The sequence below is a fragment of the Podarcis pityusensis genome, assembly GCF_964106645.2.
Source record: "Podarcis pityusensis genome assembly, chromosome: 4".
NCBI classification, from domain to species: Eukaryota; Metazoa; Chordata; class Lepidosauria; order Squamata; family Lacertidae; genus Podarcis; species Podarcis pityusensis.
In genome coordinates, this window is record NC_138027.1 from 40,489,448 (window position 1) to 40,514,754 (window position 25,307).

Consider the following 25,307-nt stretch of genomic DNA (forward strand, 5'->3'; position numbering starts at 1 on the left):
TCCTCTGAGACCCTCCTTTGTGTGCCTTCTCCATGAGAGGCCTACAGGGTGACAACACAAGATTAGCCCCATTCTGCAGTGGCTCCCCATTTGTGTAATGCTCTCTCCATGGAGGTTTGGCTGGCGCCTTCATTATACACCTTTAGCAGCATTTATTTCTACAGAAAAAGCAGAAATTATGTAGATTATTTAATAAAGTCACTCACCAAATACCTCTCTCTCTCTCTCTCTCTCTCTCTCTTTCTTTCTTTCTTTCTTTCTTTCTCTGTCTCTCTGTCTGAGATTATCTGAATAAGCTTAGGTGTCATGGGATAAGAGGACAGGTTCTCTTCTGGATCATTAACTGGTTAAAAAAACAGAAAGTAGGAATAAATGGCTAGTTCTCACACTGAAGGGATGCAAGAAGTGGGTTCCCCAAAGGATCAGTGTTGGTACCAGTGCTTTGTAACTTGTTCATACATGGAGTTTGGTATTAGCAGTGAAGTGATCATGTTTGATGAGGACACCAAGTTCTTCAGGGTGGTTAGAACAAAAAGGATCTCTCCAAATTGTAAGGCTGTGCAATAGTACAAAAGTAGACAAGGGCTGTATAACGTTATTAGAACGATATTAGATATATCATTTTTAAATGCCACAGGGCATACTTGTAATTTAAATTGTTTTTCTTACCTTGTTGTTGGGTTTATTTCCGTCAAAACGCTGCTGGTTGCTCTGCAACACCCTCTGGTGTCACATTTTAACAACGCATTACAAACATTAAAAGCAATGCGCCATTTGTGCCTCTTTGTTAACCACAACCCTTCCTTAACCCGTACTTAACGTTAAAAACATGAGCGTAGACCTTCCCAAGGACCGAATTGGATAATCAAAGGGCCCAGTGTGAGCAAGCAGCATCTTTGTGTGGCTGCAGTGACCCCAGTGCCTGGCAGGGCCTACCGAGGAAGCCTATCCTCAGTTCCACTTTCCCGGTACACCAGAGAGCTTTTGACCCCAAATATTTTTCAAAAATGGATCAGTTGGAATTTTAGAGCTTCCCCCAACTAAGTTAGTTTAATGTGCAGTTCATAACCTCAGTCTTGCAAAGGCTTCCTAAGAAAAATTCCGTAAGTATTTAAAACTTGGCTCAGTTAGGTGAACATTACTTAACCCTTTGTGTTTAATTGATTTATTACTAAAACAACATCCTTGGTTTTGTTATAGACTCTCAAATGTATATGTAAATGGTAATTTACAGCGCTACAAGCAGTATGTTAAATGGAAATGTGTATAGCAGTAGTCCAGTGGCTGGTTTAGGTAAGTGTCATACATTTGTAGTGTAGAAGCAGCAGTGGGGAATATAGCATTTAACCCTTTCTTGAATTACTGTTTTTCTACTTTAAGTCATCCCTTCTAGGAAATTGAGCTCAAACTCCATTGCTGGGGGTGGGTGGGGTGATTAGAGTGGGGGAAAGTGCCCCTGAGTCTGATCCTTACTTTTCCTCATCTCAGTATTAGCAAGTTCTTGTTAAGTGGATTTATGTAGTGGGTAGTCTGGGCCTGATGTTCTTTGAGATATACAATAAAAGCCCAGCATGCTTTGTTTGTTCAAATATATACTGTTTATGTCTCACACTGAAAGATAGAAGTGAAGCATATATTACGCAAAGGATAATGAGGCTTTGGCAATGAAAATCAGTGAGTGGGTGATTTATTTTATTTATTTATATCTTTCTAAGTTTACATAGCACCAACATTACTTTTTGTTGTTGTACCTAAGTAAACTTAAAAAGATATAAATGAACTATGTTTTATCTGAATTTTCTTTCTGGGGTTTTTCTGCATTTCTGTTAATCAGTACAAAATTACATCCCATGAAGATTAAGGAACCTGTTTATTTTCTGATTATAATGAGAGGCAGGTGTTGTCTGTCTCTGAGGAGCAAGCATGCAGTTCGTTCTAAAAATAATGGAAGTGTGAGGCAGAGTTAGCAAAACATATTATTAAGCTTCCTGGCAAGGCACTTCTTCATACTTGTAGTCTTTCTCTCCTCATCCCACACCCTGATAGAAGCTCAAGTATATGCCAGCTGAACATACACATCTGAAACAAGTACTTCCTAAAGTAGTTTTGTGTAGTAATTTCAATTATATATCTCAATTTATTTGAAAAACAGAAGGTTGATACTGTACATAGGGCTTCTGCTGAATTTTTAGTAGGGTTTGAACTGCATGATACTTTGCTCATAAAAGTTAATATTTCTATTCACTGAAATTTGAAATTCATTCAATCATTGTTCCAACTCAGGCTTCATACACAACCTTTCCATAGTTGCAAAAGCCATGAAGAGTCTGCCTTGATGGGATTTATTGAAAAGAGAAACAACACAATGTATCTGTTAACATTTTAGTGGATTTATAATACAGATATTTTTACAGTATATTATCAGTGGATTTATAGTACAAATATTGTCTGCCCTCCTCCCCGGTCCCCATGTGCTTTCTCATAAAAACCCAAAGCACTGACATTTAAGAGCCAAATTATACTTTAGTGATAATAGTCCTGGTGTTGGTAACCTCAGTACTTTTATATTTTGTTTGAAGCCAGGCCGAGGGGCTGGGACAACCCATTCAGATGGCTGGGGTAATTATTTATTTATTTATTTATTTATTTATTTATTTATTTATTTCCCGCCCATCTGGCTGGGTTTCCCCAGCCACTCTGGGCGGCTTCCAACAAAATATTAATATACAATACTCTGTTAAACATTAGAAGCTTCCCTAAACAGAGCTGCCTTCAGATGTCTTCTAAAAGTCTGGTAGTTGTTTTTCTCTTTGACATCATCATCATCATTACAAATTCTACATTTTCTTCATTTAAAATGTGTGTCCTTTCATTATCAGAAAAGTTTTAGAGCAATCCCATACTCAGAAGTAAGTTTCATTGTGAAGGCATCCCTTGAATAACCTTTCTATGCCTGGCATCAGCTGATTTGGATATGGAAGCGTACCAGATTTTTGTTCAACCACAAACTGGTTACAAATTAATATTTAACAATATTGTCATGGGATTTTTTTCTCTCTTTGCAGCCAACACCTTCTGTTCAGCAATTAAAATAACTGTCTGTATAATTAATGACAATTTTTATCTTTTATAAGGATCCTTCCCGACCATTGGGGTGCAGTCTCTTTGCCCAAGATTCCTGAGGGAAGGATTTTTAAATAACATTCCAGCCCCACATCCTCTGTCAGGGGGAGGATCTTTGCCCCCCAGGATTTCTTCTGGTAGGTATTCCATGTGAACATTCAAGCACTGGAAAGGAAGCTTTGGTTCTTGGGACCAAAATGAGGAATACAGTGCATTTATGTTACATGACACATATTTTGCTAAATAGATACTTGCTATTTCACTCTTGTTACAGTTCAAACAAATAGCAATGGCATACCCTCCAACATTTTTGTCCCCAAAATTGGGGTGTCAGAATTGTCATGCCAGAGTGCCTTCCAGTCCAGCACTCTGGCACAACCCTGCTGACGTGTGCCGGAGGGCGCATCTTTTGGTCTGGCACTCTGGCTTGAGGACTCGCACCAGAGCGCCAGACAAAAAAAGGGACATTCTGTAATTCCGAGATGTCCTGCTTAAAATCGGGACATTTGCGGGGTATGCAGTGGAGAAGTTTATGTCACAGTGAGCAAAGTTTATAATTCATCAGAAATGCAGTAGAGCCCAAATAAGTATGACAAAACTAAAGATAACGTCAAAACAACAGTGAATCTGAAACAGTAAAAGGGGATAGCAGCTAGTAATTTAGATAAACATTTGGATATAATTTAGCATTGTTCAATCACAATGTGTATACAACATACCAATGATTTTCGTATTGTTCAAAATAGCCGTGTGAAATTTGTTTGGAATCTGCTATAGTATTAAAATACTTTGTACAACCTTATACAACCCTCTGGTGTGCAGCCTACACCAGAGTAAAACAAAATATAGTCAGAGCACTTCAAATCATTACATATTAATTTCTGTGCATGAAAGTATTGCTTTACTTTCTTTACTTTCAACCAGAATAGTATTAAAAGGAAATTTCCATATGCACCTGAGAGGTCATTACTCTTCCACAACATAAATGGATTATTCTTATGCTGTATAAACTGACAATTAAGAATAGATTGAATTAACAAATACTTCCTGAAAAAAATATTCCGTAACTACCATAAGGGAGCAATTATTCATTCTGAAATTCAAGTACAATTTGCAATATTCTAGTATAATTTTTTTTTAGCCTGGATAAGGTTTTCTTCATCAAATCTGTTTATCCTCACTTTAAAATACCCGAATATGTATTTTTAAAAAAACCAAAACATCATTAATTCATTCCCCTTGGTCATATTTACATAATAAAAATGCAGAATACAACATTGTATATTTTAATAATAAATGTACATGACGGGGGGGCATCCAGATGAAGTGCTTATTTTAGTTCCTTCCTTTGTAACTGTAGTAAAGACCATTTTAAAGGAAAGACAGCCATGCTGAGTCTACAAAAGTAATCCATGCACAACCATTGGTCTGCATACCTGGGCTGCTCATCAAATCTGTGCCCAGGTGTGCAGATGGGTACTGCAAGGAAGAAGAAACATTGTCACCTGACGCCTCTTGCTGCATGAGGTGGTTGAGAACCACAGCACACTCCCTGTCAAAAGGTGGCAGGCACTGTCAGTTCTGATACTGCTGACAACCTGTTTGCACTGTTCACGTCAGGAGTCAGCAAACCTTTTCAGCAGGGGGCCAATCCACTGTCCCTCAGACCTTGTGGTGGGGCAGACTATATTGGGGGGGGGATGAATGAATTCCTATGCCCCACAAATAACCCAGAGATGCATTTTAAATAAAAGGACACATTCTACTCATGTAAAAACACACTGATTCCCAGACCATCCACGGGCTGGATTTAAAAGGCGATTGGGCCGGATCTGGCCCCTGGACCTTAGTTTGCCTACCCATGCTTTACATGGTTTAAAGCACTCCAGAGCCTGCGACAAAAATTAACGTAACACTGTTACCGTACATGTGTGCTCAGGTGTGGTCACACTAGCAGAAAGTAACCCTGAAATATACTCTTTCCTGCTTTATGTTTTCTGGGGCTACTGGAATAAATAACTGAAGCCATGCTTAGCCAGATTTAATTTGGGGTTGAAAGGATGTTATTCCGCAATATCACTGGTCAAAGAGTTCCCTTTTATTTTCTTTCAGTAGCATGGAAACAATTGAAACATGGGGGACATGTCTCAGTATCTAATAAAGAACTGGGGCACATATTATCCTTGTCATGGAGATGCCATGAAGAGCTTAAGTCTCATGGTGTCTGATCTCCTTCCCACTTTAACTTTTCAAGCATGTGGGTTGCATCCATTATGTTAGGGTCTCTCTGTGACCCTAAACCACAGTCTCAGAGGTCAGGAAATGACTTTTGGCATCATATTTGTTTCAAACAATCATCCTGGGCATGTGTTGAAATATGTTCAAATGTAGCATTTTTAAGGTTCAATAATCTTGTTTTAATTATATCTTGGTAAAAGAAACTTTCATATTTTCCTGTTTTTAGTAAGTTTTTTTTGGGGGGGACACTCTGCTTGTGCAGAATTGAACTCATAGCTGTATTAGTTGGGAGAATTTATTTGGAGTGAAACAAAGCAATAAAGGCATATACAAACTGCATATTTTTATTATGTGTCCATTTTGAAGATGTGCCTTAATAATCACTTTTACAGGGAGGTAATATATTATATTGCAGAAATGAAATGAAATAAAATAATACCAAAGGAAGGGCTGCTAAATTTCCTCCTTAACAACATTCAAGTAGAGAATGGCAGAAGAGAAGGAAAGAGGGTAGAATGGATTTTGTGATACACAGTAAAGAGGTATGGCTAATGACTGCACTTAAAACTGAACCAAGGGAGAAAAGATCGTGGTTTATGTTGTGAAATTGGTGGGCTTGTGACATCTTGAAGTGGATTAAGAGTTTGGTCTGTTTCCTGCCCAGGGTAATTCATCAGAGTAAGTCCCATAGACAACAGAGGCAAAGAGCAGAAAGCTAGAGACTGTGTTTTCCATAGTAAGCATACAGATAGAACAGAGAGACATTCAGTCAGAAACATTCAGTAATGGTGAAAGCTCTGCAGCTGTTCTAGTTGTACTCCACAAGAGTCATTTTCCTGTTTCTCTAAATTTTTGGTCAGTTACATATAAAAATCCTTGTTTGCTATAAATGTTCAACACTCATACTTGAGTAATGTATATAATTCAGCAAACATCAGTGTAAAGTATGGAACAGATCAGTCAAATGCCTGTTTCTGCTTAAAATGACTTGGAAAAGACTTTTTTTTATTATTTCTGAGCATGAAGGTAACATAAATGTATTCACATAGCTGTGCAAAGCCTAAAGAGACTATCTACTTTCTTTCGAATGCCTACTGTGTTTCCAAACAAATAATGAGCTGTTCATACATTACAACAAGCCAGGCTCTAGCTCTTTCATCTTTGGTACTGGAGCAGAAAAACTGGGGGAAGAGTGGAGCAAGACTATTTCAACAATGTCCACCAGCACCCTGCATGTTTGCGGTAAAGCAGTTTGTTCTTAACTAGGGCTTAACATGATGTGCAAATCAAGCCATTGGGTGACTATCAGTGACCAGTTCAGCGTGTGGGAAATTTACCCATTTCTTCAATTTACTAAGATGCTGCGGTACAGATAACCATTGTTGCTATTGTATTGTTTTGTTGTCGCTCTAGCCTAGTTACTTGTTTATTTATAATTACCCCAGTCAGTTGCCACTCCCCTCTCCCCCCTTTTTTTCCTTTTCCCCTTTTTCTTCTTCTTCCTAATTGTTTAAACAAACTCATAAACCAAGAACTTATACATTGACCACTAATAATGAAACACATGTTGTAGATATCTTTCCACATTTATTGTGCTATTTTTGTAATATACAATGACATGAGAAAACTTGGTGTACTTGTTTGTATAACATTATTCTTGCTCATAACTCCCCCTCAAAAAACCCCAATTAGGAAACAATTCAAACCTCTGCCACCAGCTGGTATGGCTTTAGGAGGCTGTGGGGCCACTGTCCCATGTGCAGCCCTGCCATGCACAGTGACTGGGGCAGAAAATCACAGGATGAGTGCCGTGCTCAGGTCTGGATCAGACCCAATGCCACCATGTGACGGCAATAGGACCAGCTTTGGATCCAACAGATCCTAGACAGACTGCATCCCTGCTCCTTCTCACCTCTGGAACACCCTTTTTGGGGGCCTTCCACTGCCTGTCACTGGTAGCCATCTTGTTGACAGCACTTTTGCCCATCTGCACATTTGGCAGGCAGAAGCGGGAGCTCCATACCAGAGGGAATGCAGCTTCTCTCACTCTTGTCAGCGGCGCCTAGCAGGAAGCTGGCAGAGCTGCGCAAAAGGACACCTGTGCTTAGTCCAATCCCCGCAGCCCAGCACAAGGGGGGGGTTGCTTTGTTAATTATTTATTTTGAATGAATTTCTATACTGCATCACCAGATTTCAGGAGGAGTTACAGTTAAAGCTGTAGAATAGCACACTGCAAAATTTAAAATATTTCCTTCTATTCCTATGGAGTGAAGATGGTGTTTCTACCTAGCAGTTGGTTCGTTGTGATTTTTAAGTTCGATTGCTTATATTGCATTGAATGTTTTATTATTTCTCACCTTGAGACTTCAGCATTGTTATGTACTGAAGTTCTCACTCTGGGCCAGCAGGGAGATACTGTAGATAGTTATGCAAATAAGGTATCGAAAGTGACGTTCAGTGATTGGATAGTTTTAGAAAATTGTTACAGTTACGTACTGGTGCTCTATATAAGCAGGCTGACTGAACCCTTCAGTTCAATTCTGTTCTGGCCTGGGAATAAACAAGAGCTGTTTGAAGAATCACTGTGTCGTCTGATATGTTCACCCACAACTTAACAAAAAAGACAAAAAATAAATATCCTCCATACACTGCTGGAGTATGGTTTTTCATTTATGGAAAGAAAAGTTCATTTTTGTTTCGCAGTTAGTTTTATTTATTTATTTAAAGAGTCTCATAGTGATAAGGATAGTGTTCTCAAAGGTTTCAAGATACAGTCGTACCTTGGTTGCCGAACGCCTTGGAATGTTTCAGCTCCTGAACGATTGAAAACCAGAAGTGTTCCAGTTTTCAAATGATTTTTGGAAGCCGAACTTCCGGCGCGGCTTCTGTGGCTTCCGATTGGCTGCAGGACGCTCCTACAGCCAATCGGAAGCCGTGTCTTGGTTTTCAAACAGTTCCGGAAGTTGAACGGACTCCCGGAACGCATTCTGTTCAAGAACCGAGGTACGACTGCACATATGTATTATTTCTAATTTAAAAATTGCCTATCTTTTTTAGGTTTCTTTGCCTGTGAAAGTTAAAACCCTATTTTGTGCAAGACTGAAATTCTCTACACTTGTCTATGCACATTTATTACTTTGCTAAAATGTGTCTTGTTAGTTGTATGTGCATATTGTCCCTGTGATGTGACAATAGTTGTAAAAAGTATTAACTGTATGGTGTAAAAGCAAGATTAAGGGCATATTCACATGCAGCCTGTCATCACTCTACAGATATTGGAGACTGATAAAAAGAATCTATCTCTCACACACACAGAGAGAGACAGAGAGAGAGAGAGAGAGAGAGACAGAGAGAGAGAGAGAGATCTCACAAAACTACATGTATTTAAATCCTGGACTGCAAAATCTGAAAAAAAGTGAAAGTATTTTCATTCCTTAAAAGACAACTTTAGCCATGAAACTTTGCAGCTTGGATGAATGACTTCGCCACTTAATATCACCAACTATGAATTACTAATACATGAAGCCGCCCAACAATGTGGAGACCATGTGGGATGTTAGAGGGTATGTTAGAGCATGCTGCTGATAATGCCAAGGCTGCAGGTTTGATCCCAGTAAGGGGGTATTCCTGCACTGGAGGGGGTTGGACTAGTTGATACTCAGGGTCTCTTCCAACCCTATGATTCTATGATAATTCAACAATTTAAAATCTACACTGACAGATTTTTAAAATGAACTGTAAACATCGGTAACACAAAACAGCTAACAAAAATGCATAAAGAGATCAAAATGTAAACATATCAAGAGTACTTTTAAACGCAATAAAGGAGGAGGCATGAGTGCCATATTATATAGGAGGCCACCACTGAAAAAGCCTTTGGCCTAAGGCAAATGCATAAATAGTTTGCATATATTTCACAGCTGAAAACACCTTCAAATTGTTGCCCCCAGCCAGATACTCTCAACAGACATAGGTCTAAGGGCAGGAAAGCCATCCCATAGATCACCTGGCTTGAACAAGGTGAAGCATAACTTCAGCTTCTCAGCTTGAGTACGGGGTAGCTATCTATATTCGGGTATTTTAAGACACAGACCATCTGGTTTAAAAAATATATAGTTCTCACTCTTTAAACTGAACCATTTTATAGCCCCAGTTTCTGTTTTTCTGCTGTATGTATGTATGCATTTGTGTATTTGTGGGGGTGGGTATATAATGTGCATTTACTATGCCTATTTCTTTTGCATATTTTTCAGCATTTCATTATAAACAAAATCTGTAGAGATTAGTGTGCACTGAATGTATTATTATTTGGGGGAGAATAATTTGATACTTTAAAAAATTCATTAGCATGGACTTTGCTTCAGTATTTAAAATGACAGGAAAAGTGTTCTGAATATCTTGCCACCATTCTCGTTCATCATTCTACCATTCAATTAAATTGCACACTATCAAAATCCTTTGCTGTGATAAAAAAATGGAAATTAAATTATGATTATTATGATTATTATATATATATATATATATAATGAATTGAAAATAAAATAGCTCTTATTTAAAAAAAATTTACATGATTCTAAATGGCACTTGATAGTTCTATCATTCTTGCTTTTAAAATAACTAAGGGTAGAATTCACTAGAGTTAAGCAACTTCAAGATGCCAACTTCTTCCGATTCAAATCAATTTGATTTCCAAACGTTGAGTTTGGCTGGATTGTGTTTGTACAGCACAATCCAATGCAGCTTTATTCAGAAGTACATTTGAGGGGCTTACTCCTTAGTACTTATGTTCAGGATTACAGCTGCGCAGCCCAGGACCTCCATATATAGTGCCCAGGCTTGTGCCCCAGGCAGGTTACTTTAGTGCTGCTAATGCAGCAGTTTAACTTCACCTCCAGAGGCGTACCCCATTGTCTCTCAAGACAAATGGATGCCAACAACAGCCTAAAAGTATAAAATAAAAACCTGGTTTATTTTATAAACAGATGGTTTATATTGCATATATTAAAGGACAAGCATCTACACATGGAGCTCTTATCTGGTTGTTCACTTTCTCTGAATCCCACAATAGAAATTGCATAAGCCCAGGTAGTAAGAGGGCCAATAGGTTGTATTGTTAGCAGTTGCACTGACCAAGTTATGAGAAGCAGTATTTTCATCCTTTGCTCTTTTAAGAAAATGAATAATTTAGATAGGCACATTACCGACATTGCATTTTTGGATATTGGATGTGCCACCACAGGGTGTGCTATTCAATAAGGCCCTCAGGGGTAATTATTCAGGCAGAGTTTTATTACAGTCATCCTGCCCATTGTTAAAAATGTTCATTTTCACTGGCATTCATTCTGTAGATTGCAGCTGTATCCCTGCTTTTTCAGGGTCCTCAAACACACAAAGAAAGTGTTAGTTCAATTCAAACTGCCCATTGATTGCATGCTGATCGACAGAGGAGACGGTGGGTACAAACCTATACCCCCTCCAATGTGTGATGGAGGTTTATATTTACCTCACGGGCTAAATATTCTGCTCTGATCCTGATTTTCCCCCTACCTCTTTAAGTCTATACATGGTCTTTGTGTAAACAAGGAATTTATCTCCCTTTATTCTAATCGTAATGGAGTACAGATATATCTTTCTCCGGGTTAGAGTGAAGGTCAATGAACAGGAGCAGGTTTACACCATTTCAACCGTTTGCCTGATGGTAGCCTGTTTACTTTCTTGTCTCATTTGTTATAAAATATCATAATGGTTCACAATAATAATATGTTTATAGACAGCTGATCTTCCATGTAAGTCCACAGCTCCCATTGAGTTCAGTTGGGCAATCTGTTGTTATTTGTGGGAGCAATGCCTGCCACCCAGCCTTTCTAGATAACAGCCTTTGTCCTGTAACCATGGAATGTAAACAGAATGTTTCCCTATGAACCCTTTAGGGAGTTCTGTAATATATTTGGCTCTCTGTGTGCTTTGCATGCTGTAAAGGCAGCCATTTTGCCGGCATAATACGCTACCTTGTATTTCTAAATTAAAAGACAGTAGAATGTTCACTTGAAGATGTTCTCACAACTATTTCACTGACAAAACCCAATGTTACTGAAACAGATATGCCTCCTCACCAAGGGTAGAAAATGGTGGGGGGCACATGGGAAAATGCCCTTTTGCTGTGCCACAAGGCTGCTGCAGGATACAGCAATGCCTGTGCCAGCCCAGCTCTGCCCTCTCTCACACACACACCACCAAAAATCCCTGTTTTGGGGCCTGTCTGCTGGCTACTGCTATTTGGGCTGGCACATAGGGCACTCACTAGAAGAGCTTCTTTGCCAACAGTGGAGCTCCCCTGGTGGCAGAGGACAAGCTGAGTGGAGGGATACTTCTGCCCTATCCAGCACTGCAGATAGGTGGTTTGAACTGGTCTCTCCTTTCATATTCACAATGTCTTAAATTATTTTTGTCCGTTTCATTGCATGAATGTCCACTAGTTCCAACTGGGTGCCCATTTGTTCATCCATGAATTTCTGTCCAAAGAAAGTTTAACAGACAGAAATTGCTGAAAGTATTATAAAGCCATTTTGTTAGTCTTCAGGAGAGTTGCATCATGACTATTGTGTGCAGTTCTGATTATGCTATCTATCTGATTATGCTATGTTGGCAGGAGAAAGAATGAAAAATAATAACAGGCAAGATGTAGACAAGGTTCTTCTCAAGTCCCTGTGTTTCTTTATTCCTTCTATCATTTTATCTGGTATTTGTTACAAATGGAACCAATACAGGCATTCGCACAAAATGTGTTTGTTGTTTTATTATATTCTTTCCTGTCTTGCATGCAAGATGATTCATTACAGTATTTCTGCATATATTATTCACGCCTTTGTATTATTAGCATTATCTAAATAACATCTGATGGAATACCCTGATTAGCATGCAAATTGGGTTATTTCTTCTAGGTAGTTTTAGAGTGATGGCTTACTCCTGAACACAAACAGTAAAAGGCTTGTCAAGTAAATACAGAAAGTAAATTAGTACTAGAATGACTTGGATGTTCTTGTCACAAACATCAAATGTTAATTATATATTCTAGTCTAAGGGAAAAGGGTCGTATTCATAGCTTAGTAACACCCCCTCTCCTCAGCACTGTTTTGAGTGCACAGGGTTGTATCCACCAAGAATAGCATGGGCTATAAATAATAGATTATGATTTCAGCCATTTAAATAAAAAAACAAAAATATTATAATGCCTTTGGTAAATCCAGCAACATGACCAAGAAACTATTCAGAAATAATAGAACAATGAGAAACATTTTTGCTACAGAGGAGGACTGGGAAATGAGCAACATATTTTACTAATGCAAATAATCTTTCCCTAACAGCTGGAACTATAACAAACCCTTAATATACCTATAATCCTAACACATTCCTTTGCTGTCTTTGCAGGCAGACCAGTAATGATTGTGGTTGAATATATGGAGAATGGATCCCTTGACTCCTTTCTACGGGTGAGCTGTTATTTTCACAAGAAATATGAATAAAAACCATTCTAAGTAAAGATTTTGAATCATTTATCACAAATTAATTTTTGCATAATGTTATTCATGGATTTTTAGTTGGAGAAGTGTTTTCCCCAGGGTGCATTTCTTAGGTACAGTGATACATTAGAGCATAGCCAGAAAAGGAGAAGATTTAGACTTAAGAATATAATTGATTTCTTCTACAAGTTCAGTCCCCATATTTAGCAAAATGTATTTCAAATGGTGTTATTATGAACAAAAAGATAAATTGAAATGCAAATGCCTTGCCATATGGCAGCTGTTCATTTTGCTCAGTCATTTAAAAATATTTCTTCGTTGAGTTTTGTTTTTGGCTTACGGAAGTATAGCACAGGTTTAGTAGCTGATTTATAATTATTTATGGCTAATTGCATTTAACAAATTGAATTAGGAACTACTGAAGTGGCTTGACTATAACAGTATTCCACTTAAGTTCAGTTGCTGGATATAAATAAATGTCAAAAGTGTGGATAGGGAATGGCACAGACTGGCCGCAAGACATTTTGCTGTCTGAGGCCCACTCTCCTACTTCACTTACAGAAGCTGCCTGAACTGGCAGCTGAATCTTACTTCAACACTGGCAACAGGATGATGTCTTTCCCCACAGTTTAGGCAGCAGGTTACCGTATTTTTCGCTCTAGAGGACGCACTTTTTCCCTCCTAAAAAGCAAGGGGAAATGTGTGTGCGTCCTATGGAGCAAATGCAAGGGGGAGGCAGGCGGGAAAAGCCCCCAAGAGCCGCATGCAAGCTTCGTGCGCTCTTGCGGGCTTTTCCCCAGGAGGGAGAAGGGACTGACTGGCTGCATTAGTCCCTTCTCCCACCTCCCAGAAAAGCCAGGAGAAGCCGCGCAGCCCCTTTAAAGAGCTGGCGGCTTCTGCCGGTTTTGCGGGAGGTGGTGGAATCCCCCCCACCTCCCAGAAAAGCCAGGAGAAGCCGCGCAGCCCCTTTAAAGAGCTGGCGGCTTCTGCCGGTTTTGCGGGAGGTGGTGGAATCCCCCCCACCTCCCAGAAAAGCCAGGAGAAGCCGCGCAGCCCCTTTGAAGAGCGGGCGGCTTCTGCGGGCTCTCCGGGAGGTGGGGGAAGCTGCAGCGGATTCCCTCCTCCCCAGCTCCCTTTGAAGCAGCAAAGTGGGAGGGGAGCAGCTTACACTCGTGTAAGCAGCTCCTCTCCCACTTTCCTGCTTCAAAGCAACCAGAAGGAGGGAAGGAAGGGGATCCATGCAGCGGATTCCCTCCTCCTGGGCTCCCTTTGAAGCAGCAAAGTGGGAGGGGAGCAGCTTACACTCCTGTAAGCAGCTCCTCTCCCACTTTCCTGCTTCAAAGCAACTACGGAGGAGGGAAGGAAGGGGACCATGGATCCTCTGCTAGCGAAGGCAGCGGATTCCATCCTCCCAGGCTCCCTTTGAAACAGCAAAGTGGGAGGGGAGCAGCTTACACTTGTGTAAGCAGCTCCTCTCCCACTTTCCTGCTTCAAAGCAACTACGGAGGAGGGAAGGAAGGGGACCATGGATCCTCTGCTTGCGGCTGCAGAGGATTCCCTCCTCCTGGGCTCCCTTTGAAGCAGCAAAGTGGGAGGGGAGCAGCTTACACTCGTGTAAGCAGCTCCTCTCCCACTTTCCTGCTTCAAATTGGATGGAATCCACTGCAGTTGCGAGCAGAGGATCCATGGCTCCGCTTCCTTCCCTGGAAGCAGGGTGCGGGGGCGCAGGGGAGAAAGAGGGCAGGAAATAGATGCCGGGCAGGAAGACACAACCACACTTTGACCACTGGAATGTCCACCCCAGCCTCCCCAGATTTCCACTGAGACGGCCAGGCTAATCTCGATGGCCATAAGTCAGGCTCAGCATTATTAACTGGACTTAGATAAGCCATGGTTCCCCTTCCTACCCTCCTCTGAGGCTCGATTTAAAGCAGCAAATGGACAGGAGCCGCCCGCTTTGCTGCTTTAAATAGTTTAGTGCAACATTTGATTCAGAATATTTTTGTGTGTGTTTTCCTCCTCTAAAAACTAGGTGCGCCCTATGGTCAGGTGCGCCCTATGGTGCGAAAAATACGGTAGTTTAAGAAGACCAGGACATGCCTTGGGACATATAAAGCTCCAACAGAGGAGAACTGCTGTGGGGCTCAGGAGAAACATTATAAGGCTAGATGGCACTGTGTGCTCACTGAGCAGGTATGCAGGTACTTCTGGATTCTTTGCTGTTGCTTGAGACTCAAGTGGCTTCAGTGGCACAGAGTACCTTCCATCAGCTTCAGCTGGTGCCCCAGCTGGACAGGCACAGCCTAACTACTGTTGTCTATACTCTGGTAACCTCTAGGTTACATTACTGTAACATGTTATAAGTAGGGCTGCCTGTGAAGACAATCCTGAAATTTGTGCTGGTGCAGCATTTGGCAGCCATATTGCTCACCAGGGTAAGATGGTTCTGCCCTGGTCCTGTCACTAATCCTGGCCTGACTGCACTGGTAGCCAAATAGTTTCTAAGTCCAATTCAAAGTGCTGCTTTTGACCTATAAAGCCTTAAAAATGGCTCAGGACCACAATACCTCAAGGACTACCTCTCTCCATATGAACCTACACAGACCCTGAGCTCATCGTCTGAGACCCTTCTTCGCATGCCTCCTCCACAAGAGGTCCAGAGGGTGGCAACATGACAATAGGCATTTCTGCAGTGGCTCCCCCTTTGTGAATGTTCTCCCCGGGGAGGTTCAGCTGGCACCTTCATTATACACCTTTAGATGCCAGGAGAAAACATTACTTTTCAACCTGGCCTTTGGCTGACTAACATCTGATACTCTTTTTAAAAAAGTGTTGTGGGAGGGGGGGATTATTGGTTTGGTTTTGCTCTTATTTTTCTTAGGTATTTTGTTCTTTTTATATTGTATTTTTATAAAGTACTCATCATTACGCACTTGCAAATATCCACAAGATAACATTAGCCTTGCTGTATAATCGGTAATGTAAAGGTAAAGGGACCCCTGACCATTAGGTTCAGTCGTGACCGACTCTGGGGTTGCAGTGCTCATCTTGCTTTATTGGCTGAGGGAGCCGGCGTATGGCTTCCGGGTCATGTGGCCAGCAGGACTAAGCCACTTCTGGTGAACCAGAGCAGCACACGGAAATGCCGTTTACCTTCCCGCCAGAGTGGTACCTATTTATCTACTTGCACTTTGACGTGCTTCTGAACTGCTAGGTGGGCAGGAGCTGGGACTTAGCAACGGGAGCTCAGCCCATCACGGGGATTCAAACCGCCGACCTTCTGATCGGCAAGTCCTAGGCTCTGTGGTTTAACCCACAGCGCCACCCGCAGCCCTGTATAATCGGTAGAACTTAACTAATTTTTGAAGAAGAAAAACGTATCGAAGACATGTACAATAATTCATAATGTGCATTTAATACAGATTAGCTGGCATGAAATACCATTTGAAAATATTGGTGGGGAAAAATGAGAAAGCAGCAAAGCAAGGTGACTATAGTGAAGCAGAAAGGGCACAGAGGCAGCTTAAGAAAGAAAGAAAGAAAGAAAGAAAGAAAGAAAGAAAGATGAGTGCCTAAAATCATTTATGAAGCCTCACTGTGAAGCACTGAAGAACTGGGGCCTATGAGACAAAAACCAGAGTTATATAACAAAAAGAAGAAATGACAAAAGAATTCCTAGTGTTTAATATATTGGATTATATAGGTGGTTGGAAGGGCAGAGAGATAATGACAAAATATGAGGCTGGATCGGAATTAATACTACTGTTCATTTTGTAAACAGACTCGTAGATAAACTTTTTGCAAATCATGTTGCTACTTTATCTTTACTAATACCAAATGCTTCTACCTTCTGTTCATCCCTTTTTTATGACAGAAGGTTGAAGGGTTTGTATCTCATTTCACTCTAAATAGGTATATTCAGCACATAGCAAGATTTCTTTACTACATTGCCTTCCTTATGTCTGCTTCTAAAATATGACATTTATTTTTGTATTAGGAAAAGGGTAGAGTCATGAGAGAGCAGTGCTACAATAATAAGCATTAACCTCTCAGTCACATTAATTGTTTCCCTTAGTTATATGCTTTCCTTTTCTCAGTTGTGGTTTATTAGTTCAATGTCTATTGATACGGTTTTTAGGTTACATGCATTCTGAAAGGAATGTAGATATTTAATCTCAGTAAGATTAATACTCAGCAGATCAAAAGACTGAAAGCTCTAGATTTTAAAAGAAATCTGTTTACTTCTTTTAAAAATGTGATTTCCTTCTAGTTACTTGAAGAGTAAACTTTGAAATACCTTTGTGAGAGTACAAAAAGTACTATATAAGTGTGTCTCTAAACCATCATAAAAGGTTAAATTTACAAGGGGTTTTTATCTAGTGATCTCAAAGGACTTCACAAAGCCCATATTTCTTCATATGTAATAATGCCTTTTTTGTAGCTTTGAGCACTTTTATAGAAATATATAAAAAAGCTAGAGCTAAAAGATAAAAATCCAGAATGTGAAGAACACTCTTCAACATTTCAAGCTTCTATGCCATAATTTCTACAAATAAATCATTATTGTTCACCAGAATATTATGAGCATGACAGCATTAGCTGATTTTGGGAGGGGGATCTATAATGGCATTAGATGTGGCAATTGTTCCACATATTCCCATGTAAATCCAAATTATACCAGATCTGATTTATGTTTTTTTCAGCAGCTCATATTTGGGGCTTTAAAGTTCCAGGGATGCTCACATCCTTATTATATTTAGAAGTAAAGGAATAATACTATAATACTTTGATCCTAAGATTTGTTGTACCATGTGCAAGAGCCTGGGCAGTGGAAGTATCAGAGGAGAAAATACTTGGTTGGATGGGAAAGAGATGAAGAGACAAAGTACATTCAGAAGGGAAGGTGTGCCTCTCATATTGACCCATATGTCTAGAGCGAAGTTTATTTAACTTTATTAACTCCCTGCTACTGAGCATGTTGACTTATAAGTAACAATGATTACAATAACATTTAAATCCAAGTAAATTTAGGACTGTGGACTCACATTTTTTAAAAAATAAAAAATTATTCCTCTGTCTGATTTCAGACAACCTTCTCCCCACTGCAACCCCATAAAACACAATGTTCAGTAGGTCATCGTGGCCATCTTGAATAAATTTCAGCTGAACAGGGGGAAGCAGAAGCATGAGGGGAAAACAGCGGTCCACTGCATGGCCTACCTTCTGCTCACACAACGTTGAACACAACACCATTATTAAGACACGTTTATTTCTCAGTCCTTTGGCATTGGAAACCTTCGGAGCCCCTGCCTTGCTCTGAAGGATTAAGGCAGTCCGCATGAGAGACCCAGCATTATCCCCCAGCAGATGGAATAGCCAAGAGGGATCAGGAGGAACTATTTGGGGACTGCTGCCTCTAGCATTGGCTGCCTGTGGCAGGTGTCTCATTTCCCCCTAATAGTAGGGCTGGCTCTGAGAATATGCACTGTGGGTTAAGAGAAAATGCTTTGGCCACTTTTTTGATAGACTGCTTTGAACCTTCTTCCTGAATCCTGGCAGTCGTTGGAAGAAGCCATCTTGTCTGACTTGCTTGAGGCAGAATGTACCAAGTAGTTTATCAGCAAATGGAGTGTGTGTGTGTGTGTGTGTGTAGTGAATCATTTAATTCATTCTGCCTGACAGACTGCATGGCTTGGATCAGCGCTCTGTATGGACATGTGTGGGGAGCTGAGCAGAAACCTATCAAGGTTATTTCATTGCCTATTTGTGATGTTTTCCCTGTGCTTAGAATAGGACATACCAACATCTAGGCCTATGGAATTACATATATATGATGTTATCAGTTGCCACATCATGACACAAATGATTTTTGCTAGCATTATGGATGGATGTGTTTACAAAGTGTTTAGGCATAAAGGTGGTTATAAATAATGGGTTGTTTCACACATGTGTGTACATCATATGATTAGTCATTGAGGAATGGCAGCTAAATGTGTGGATTAGCCTCAAGAAAAGTGTTGTGTTCGAAGTGTTGTTTGGTGATATGAAAACTTTATCTGAAGTGTTAAATTTATGATAATTCCTACGTCCAGTTTGTCATTTGATGTTGCTTGTGTGAACCAGCCTTATATTTTACTAAAGCATCATAGTCCAACTCACTATGGCCAAGAAAGTCATTTGCACAGAGTTGCCTAACTGGATTGTATGTTCCAAATATTTTTAGTGTATCTTAGTATGTCCTAACCCAGAGGAAGAGTAGTCTTTTTAAACAGCGTTACACAAATAAGAGAGGGAATCATAGGGACAAAGGATGGTATATATCGCATATTGTATCCTGGGACAAAATAAAAGTTAACTCAGATCACACTGGAAGATGGTATAGGTTACTGTTGTAAGCGGTGTTAGTTCTTGCACAAAACCAAATTGCCCTAGACAGCATAAAAAGTATCTGGCGTAGCTATGCCTTGCAATGGTCCAACACAGAGGGTAACATTTTCCAGAACAGCAATATTTCAAGCACTCATACCAAAGCAAAAGGTTCAAGTTGTTGCTGGCACCCATCTGTATCAGGAGGCAATGGGAGTTACAGCACCTGCTGTGGCTGTAGAGACCAGTATGGGAGATATATGTTTTATTGCAGGTGAGGCAGATGAAGACTTCTGGTTGCGTTGCTACAGGTGCCCTATGGCGATTTCCATTTCTGTACGATGGCAAGTGTGTGGCAGCCAATAAAAGGATTACTAAATGTTTTAATATAACTGTCTTACAATCACAACCTTTGCTTAGTGCCTTAGTCACTACTAGATCTTGCATCTAGGTAGTTACAGGAAAGATAGATATAGAAAATGGAAACATGGGGACAAAATGGAGGTGACCTGGCAACACAGCTTAGCAGACACTTTTTCCATTCTTCTAAATTATGATATTATCTGATTTTAGTATTTAAAACAAAAGATATGTACTGCATATATCATTATTATTATTTATTAGATTTATAAACTTCCATTCATCAAAAGATCTCAGGTCAGTCCACAAGGAAAAAACACAAGATAAAAGCACTAATAAATAGCCAAAACAGAAGCAACACAACAGTAACCCCCTCTGTACTATACTACTACTATATCATACAAAAAAATCCGAAGTCTCAATATTTCTAATTATTTTTGTGCAAATTAATAAAAAAGCAAAGGTTCTGTCACTTTATGAATTGTATTACTAATGTTTACTATTTGTGTACAGCGTGTTCTGGTTTTTAAAGGGGCACTGCGGCTGTTTTATATCAAGGTATAAATCCAGAAAACCTTATTGCATTTGGGTAAAATAACAGATTGTTGCAGAAGTACTCCTTTTATTGTTGACATGTACTTCAGAACTTAGTAGTGTAAAGCACCATAATAAGTTTTGTTTCATTTCTGTGGTACATTAACAAAAGACAATACAGCAGAGTAAAAGACCAAAACGTATTACCAAACTTAAATTCCTAAAGGCAAGTCCAAAATAGGCCAAGGGAGGGAAGTGAAAAATATTTTCTGTGGGAAAGAAATGTCAGGATATATTGCTCTTTGAAGAAGCAGCCATTATATAATTCCCAGTACAGCCTTGCCATTAACCTTATCCTTTCTGTCAGTTAGAGGTTAGATGCTGCAGCAGAAGCTCATGTTAAATAATGTTGGGAAAGGAGACGAGAGTTCCATAAAATGAAGTCATAAAGTGTGTGCTATAAATCCATCTAACATATCCTCTCCAGTCAGAGTTCATTTTGGGTGGAGGAGACCCACATGACTCTGCAAAGTTTAATAGCTCCCATCTTTATTTGTCTGCTGTAAAAGATGCTAAAAATGAGCTTGTTCTCATTCTTGCTCGCTTACTCACTCTCATGCAGCATGCACACATGCCATCTTTAGCAGGCTTTGCAACAAAGTTGTAGAATGAAACCAGGGGCGTAGCAAGGGGTGTGTGGTAGGTGTGGGCTGCCTCGGGTGTCCCACTGAGGAGGTGACAAAATGGTGGGTGGCACTCACCGTGGGGCCTGCAGTGCACCCAAGCCACATGTTTCTCCTGGGAATTATGTGGTGGCATGAGCGCCCGCAGGCTCCACTGTGCTCCAAACAGTCAGCCCATTGCCTCCCCCTCAGCTGTAGGACAGCTGAGTGGAAGGAGGCAGGCAGACTCCTCGGCGCCCCCGTGGATGAGTGGCCCCGCCCCCATGGGCAACTGGCCCCACCCCAGGCACCCAATCGGCTTCTTCCGCTGCGGAACGAAACCTCCCCATTTTATTTACTTGTTTTACTTATTTTGCATACATGTGTTCCTGTTACATGAGGGACCTGAATAGTGATTTGACAAATACTTCCTCTCCAAATTCGTATTCTGGTACATCACCATCCCTCTGAGATGATATTTTCTTAACAGTTATCTTACACATTTTTTAGTTGTTGCTTCAGGATTATTCTCTATCTCCTGTATTTGATAAGCTTTGCCAGTTTGTGATGTTTCACATTACATGGCTCAGTGTCTTTTACACTACTAGAGATAACTGTGTTTTCAGCTAACAATTATAAACAACTGAGTTGTTACAAAGGACATGTCTCTTATATTATTATTTATTAAATGTGTATACCGCCCTGAATCTGTAGATCTCAGGGCATACCACAGCTCAAACTCTCTTGCCCAGGTGAATAACCTGCCTGCCGAATTCTGCACCAGCTGGCTTCTCATTGAATAAAGGCTTATTGCCACAATTATACTAAATGGCAGCTTACCCGGTCACAGGGTGGGCAGCTGTTGTGGCCCATTGTGGGCTCCCCCCCCCCCAAGGAGCAATGCCGGGGGGGGCGCTAGGTGGCCAGTCATGGGGAATTCCTAGGCCGGCAACTGAAGATTGATGGGCTTTCTCACCACTGGCTTATTTTTTAATCCTGGCCAATCCGGCTAGACCAGGTGTGAGGGGCTTGGTCCCAATATAGGCAGCCAAACCCTGGGACTGCTGTTGGCCGAAGATTAGTCAATAAATTATGTGAAATCAGGACCTAAAGGAAGAAATAGCTAAAAGCGGCTGGGAAAGTCCCATTTAATTCAATTCACATATAGGAGTAAACCATAGATGGCATATATATCCAATTATACTAAGTCAGAGCATTAAAACATTAATACAGTGGTACCTTTGGTTATGAACTTAATTCGTTCTGAAGGTCCGTTATTAACCATAATGCAAAATTTAGTTAAAATAAGTGTGGATAGTATGCTCTCTCTCATGCATGATTTAAAACCCCAAATGCAGACACTATCACATGGCATAAGTTAAATGTCATGACACAAGCCAGGGTCAGCATGCTAGTTGTTTGCCAATACTCTTGTTTTTCAGTCCCAGGTAGAGGACTAAACTAGAAGGCAGGAGGGGAGCAACAATACACAGCTGGTTGGCTTTATTGGTCACAAGCCATGCAGGCAAGCCTAGTTTAGATGTTCTTTAACTCTATAGAGTAGATGTGGATGTTCTGGAAAAAGTAAATTCTCTACCGCGGTTGCTATTGTACTGAGCAAAGTATTGATTGATCTTTTCTTTAATGGTGCCAATCCAGGCTGGAGGCCTGATTGAATCAGCAGAGTCTGGAAATCAAACTATTACGGGAAAAGTATTTGTTTTAAAAACATGTACAAAAACTTGGTCCAGCAGCCTTTCAGCCTTTGGAAATTTGCTACACAGCTATTTCAGGATGAGCAGTGGGTGAGGGTGTTCTACCATCAGCCTTTTTAAAAAAACTCCAGTCAAATACTGAGAATCAAGATACATTTGTGCAGGTCAATGACATTTTTTGTTGTTTTGTCCTAACTTTAACATGTTCTGTGTAGTGATCAGTTTGAACACTGAGCAAGTTTATAGCTTAGAGAGTAATATATGAGCTCTCTCCTGGTCTTCCTGAAGCAGAGACAGCCCTGTTGACATGTAGACAACATTCCTTTCTCCACATGAGCAGGAGTGCAGCTTCTTCGATCTCTGCTTTGTGTGGATTCCTTCTAATATTATCCTGTGGTGTGGGCACAATGGCAGCAGTGGTTCTTCCCACAGCTCTGGAGCAACATTAGAAGCTCCAGGAGTCAGGGCACATGAGAAAAGCCTACACTAGGGCTTGTGCATCACTCGTCTGGCAAGTGGTCAAGGGATAAGCCATAGCATGGGTTACTACCACTGTCTGCTTATTTATATTTACAATATTTTCGCCCCGTCCTTCAAGTTGAGAAAAGGCTTCCAGAAGAGGAATCAGACAATACCTGCCTTCAGCTCACGGTCTAAACGGCATGATACAAAAGGAAAGGGGGCTGAGAATGACTCAGGCACTATTTACTGGGGCCTATCCACACTTTTGCTTTTTCCTCAACTTTCCCCCAGATTAATCTGCTGTTTACCACTGAATTGGAACAAACACCAATCGGTTTTTCTGCAGATTGATGTTTGTTCTAACTCAGCGATCAACAGTGGATTTTCTCAGAGAAGGTGTTGGGGCAAATGAAAAACCACTCTAATCTGTGTCTAGAACAAGTGGAAAACCTCTTAGACCCATTCTTTCTAGGCATGGAACAAGTGGAAGTGTGGACAGGCACTTAGTGGCAATGTTCTTCTAGAGACCAGCAGGAATGATAAGAGTTCAAGGAGAGAAAGAGACAAAGGTTACTGGTCTTTCAGCTAAACTGATGGGATGGCTGCTGCTAGATGAGAAGTGGGCAGGAGGTGACCCTGGTGGAATTGAGTGGTGTTTGGTTTGGTCTGTTTCCATTGGGAAAACATTGGGAAAGCATTGCTGTCCCATCCCCCCCTCTGTAATAGCCTCCTGGAAACATGACACAAAACTTTTCATCTTCCCCTAATATTTCAAGGCATTTCTACACCGCCATATTTTGAATGCACAGAAAGCTGCCCTACATATCCACATCAAGTGGTAGAATTTTGGGCTGCATTGCTTCAGACTCTGCTGGTAGGACTTCATATTTTTAAATGAACACATAAAAAGCTTCCTTTATGTAGGAAACTAGCACATCAAGCAGAGAGGATACATGAAAATCCTTTCCCCTGATGAGTAGGTGTTGCCCTACAAGGAGTTTTTTATATGGGTAAATATTTTAAAAATTGCCCCACCTGCAGCCTCAGGTGATCCAGTTGATAATTGTACCACCTTGTGTAGAAGGGTACTTTGAATAAATAAAACATTCCCAATAACATCTTAATTAACCATTCCAAATGTATCCTAAGCAAAGGTATGAACTTGCCCAGGTATTTTCATAATTAAAAAGGGATTGGTGTCAGTTAAGTATCAGTATTCATGTCTTTATGTTCCATTATGTTATTCTGCAAGAAACTTTGTTCCCCACACCCATGGTTCAGTTCTCACAGTTAAAGGCAATGAATACATAAATCAAAGTATAGGCTGTGGAAGTGTGAACATTATGCACTTCTGATTTTCTATAATTAAAGATTGAAGTGGGACTTGCAGGTCTGAGTCAGATTTTGTTTTTTGGGTGTAAAATGGTTTCTTCTCTGGAACACTTTAAGAGCAAAGTTCTGCTGCAGAAGGAACAGCTTCCACTGGGGAAGCTTGATTTGTTGCCCATAATACTTTATGCAGTGTTCTGTAACTGGACTGGAATATTTCTTGAGTCAAGTTTTGCAAACGGCATCAGATGCTGAATATAAAACAATTTCTCTCATGTGCATTGGATGGGCAGCATAAATGTGCAACCAGCCAGGCATTAGATATACTTTTGGCTGTCAAGGATAGTTTATTTGGCAAAGCTATTAAAGACTGTTTAGAATTTGATGGAACAGTGCTCTGGATAAATTCACTCTGGTTTGAATTGTTACAGAGGCTGATAAACATCCTCAGCAGCCAACTGGGAATTGTATCAAAAGTACTTCTTGTGTTAACCCCTGAGAGTCGGAATAAGCCCTAGATAACAACCCTGAGTCACTTAAATACTTGGGGGAAATTGCATCTTCCCTCTTGAGACAAATAAAACAAAAAAGAAGAGGTAATAGCCAGAGGATATCTATATCAAGATGTGTCTCTATTCTGAGTTTATTTGCATAGAGAGTCAAGTATATGAAGAAAAGCTGTATGAGTTGTTACAGGATCACAGTTAATGTCTGAGGAACATCAGGATGTAGGGCTGTGAGAGAATCAAGGCCTGTGGTAGTTGAGGCCTAATAAATTGTGGCACCTGTCTTTTTAAAGTGGTTTTAAATTAGGGCTGTGTGTATGCTGTATGTGGAGATGTGTAGAGGGGAATCAGAATGTGGCAGCAGGGACAGAATTCAGCTGCCGAAGAATCCTGGACGTCTTACTTTTTTCAAAAAGCAAGATTCTAGCCCTTATGGCTTCATAAATATAACTGAAAGTGGTGGGCAATACCTGCTGAAACATCTGAACCCAC

At 40.5% G+C, this 25,307-nt stretch overlaps 1 protein-coding gene and 1 long non-coding RNA gene across 5 annotated transcripts in view; one reads left to right on the forward strand and one right to left on the reverse strand.

Moving 5' to 3' along the window:
- EPHA6 (EPH receptor A6) overlaps positions 1-25,307 on the forward strand; it is a 371,548-nt gene that overhangs the window by 299,705 nt on the left and 46,536 nt on the right. For 3 of the 4 annotated variants that reach the window (XM_081001496.1, XM_081001497.1, XM_081001499.1), the window contains 2 exons: positions 3,135-3,260; positions 12,790-12,851. In XM_081001496.1, the coding sequence (XP_080857622.1) occupies positions 3,135-3,260; positions 12,790-12,851 (188 nt within the window). The remainder of the gene's footprint in view (positions 1-3,134; positions 3,261-12,789; positions 12,852-25,307) is intronic. The other variant, XM_081001498.1, reaches the window with a different exon arrangement.
- On the reverse strand, positions 244-7,419 carry LOC308474966. The gene is made up of 2 exons (XR_013985065.1): positions 7,274-7,419; positions 244-343 (listed from the first exon to the last, which is right to left on the reverse strand). It is a non-coding gene; the product is annotated as an uncharacterized lncRNA (long non-coding RNA).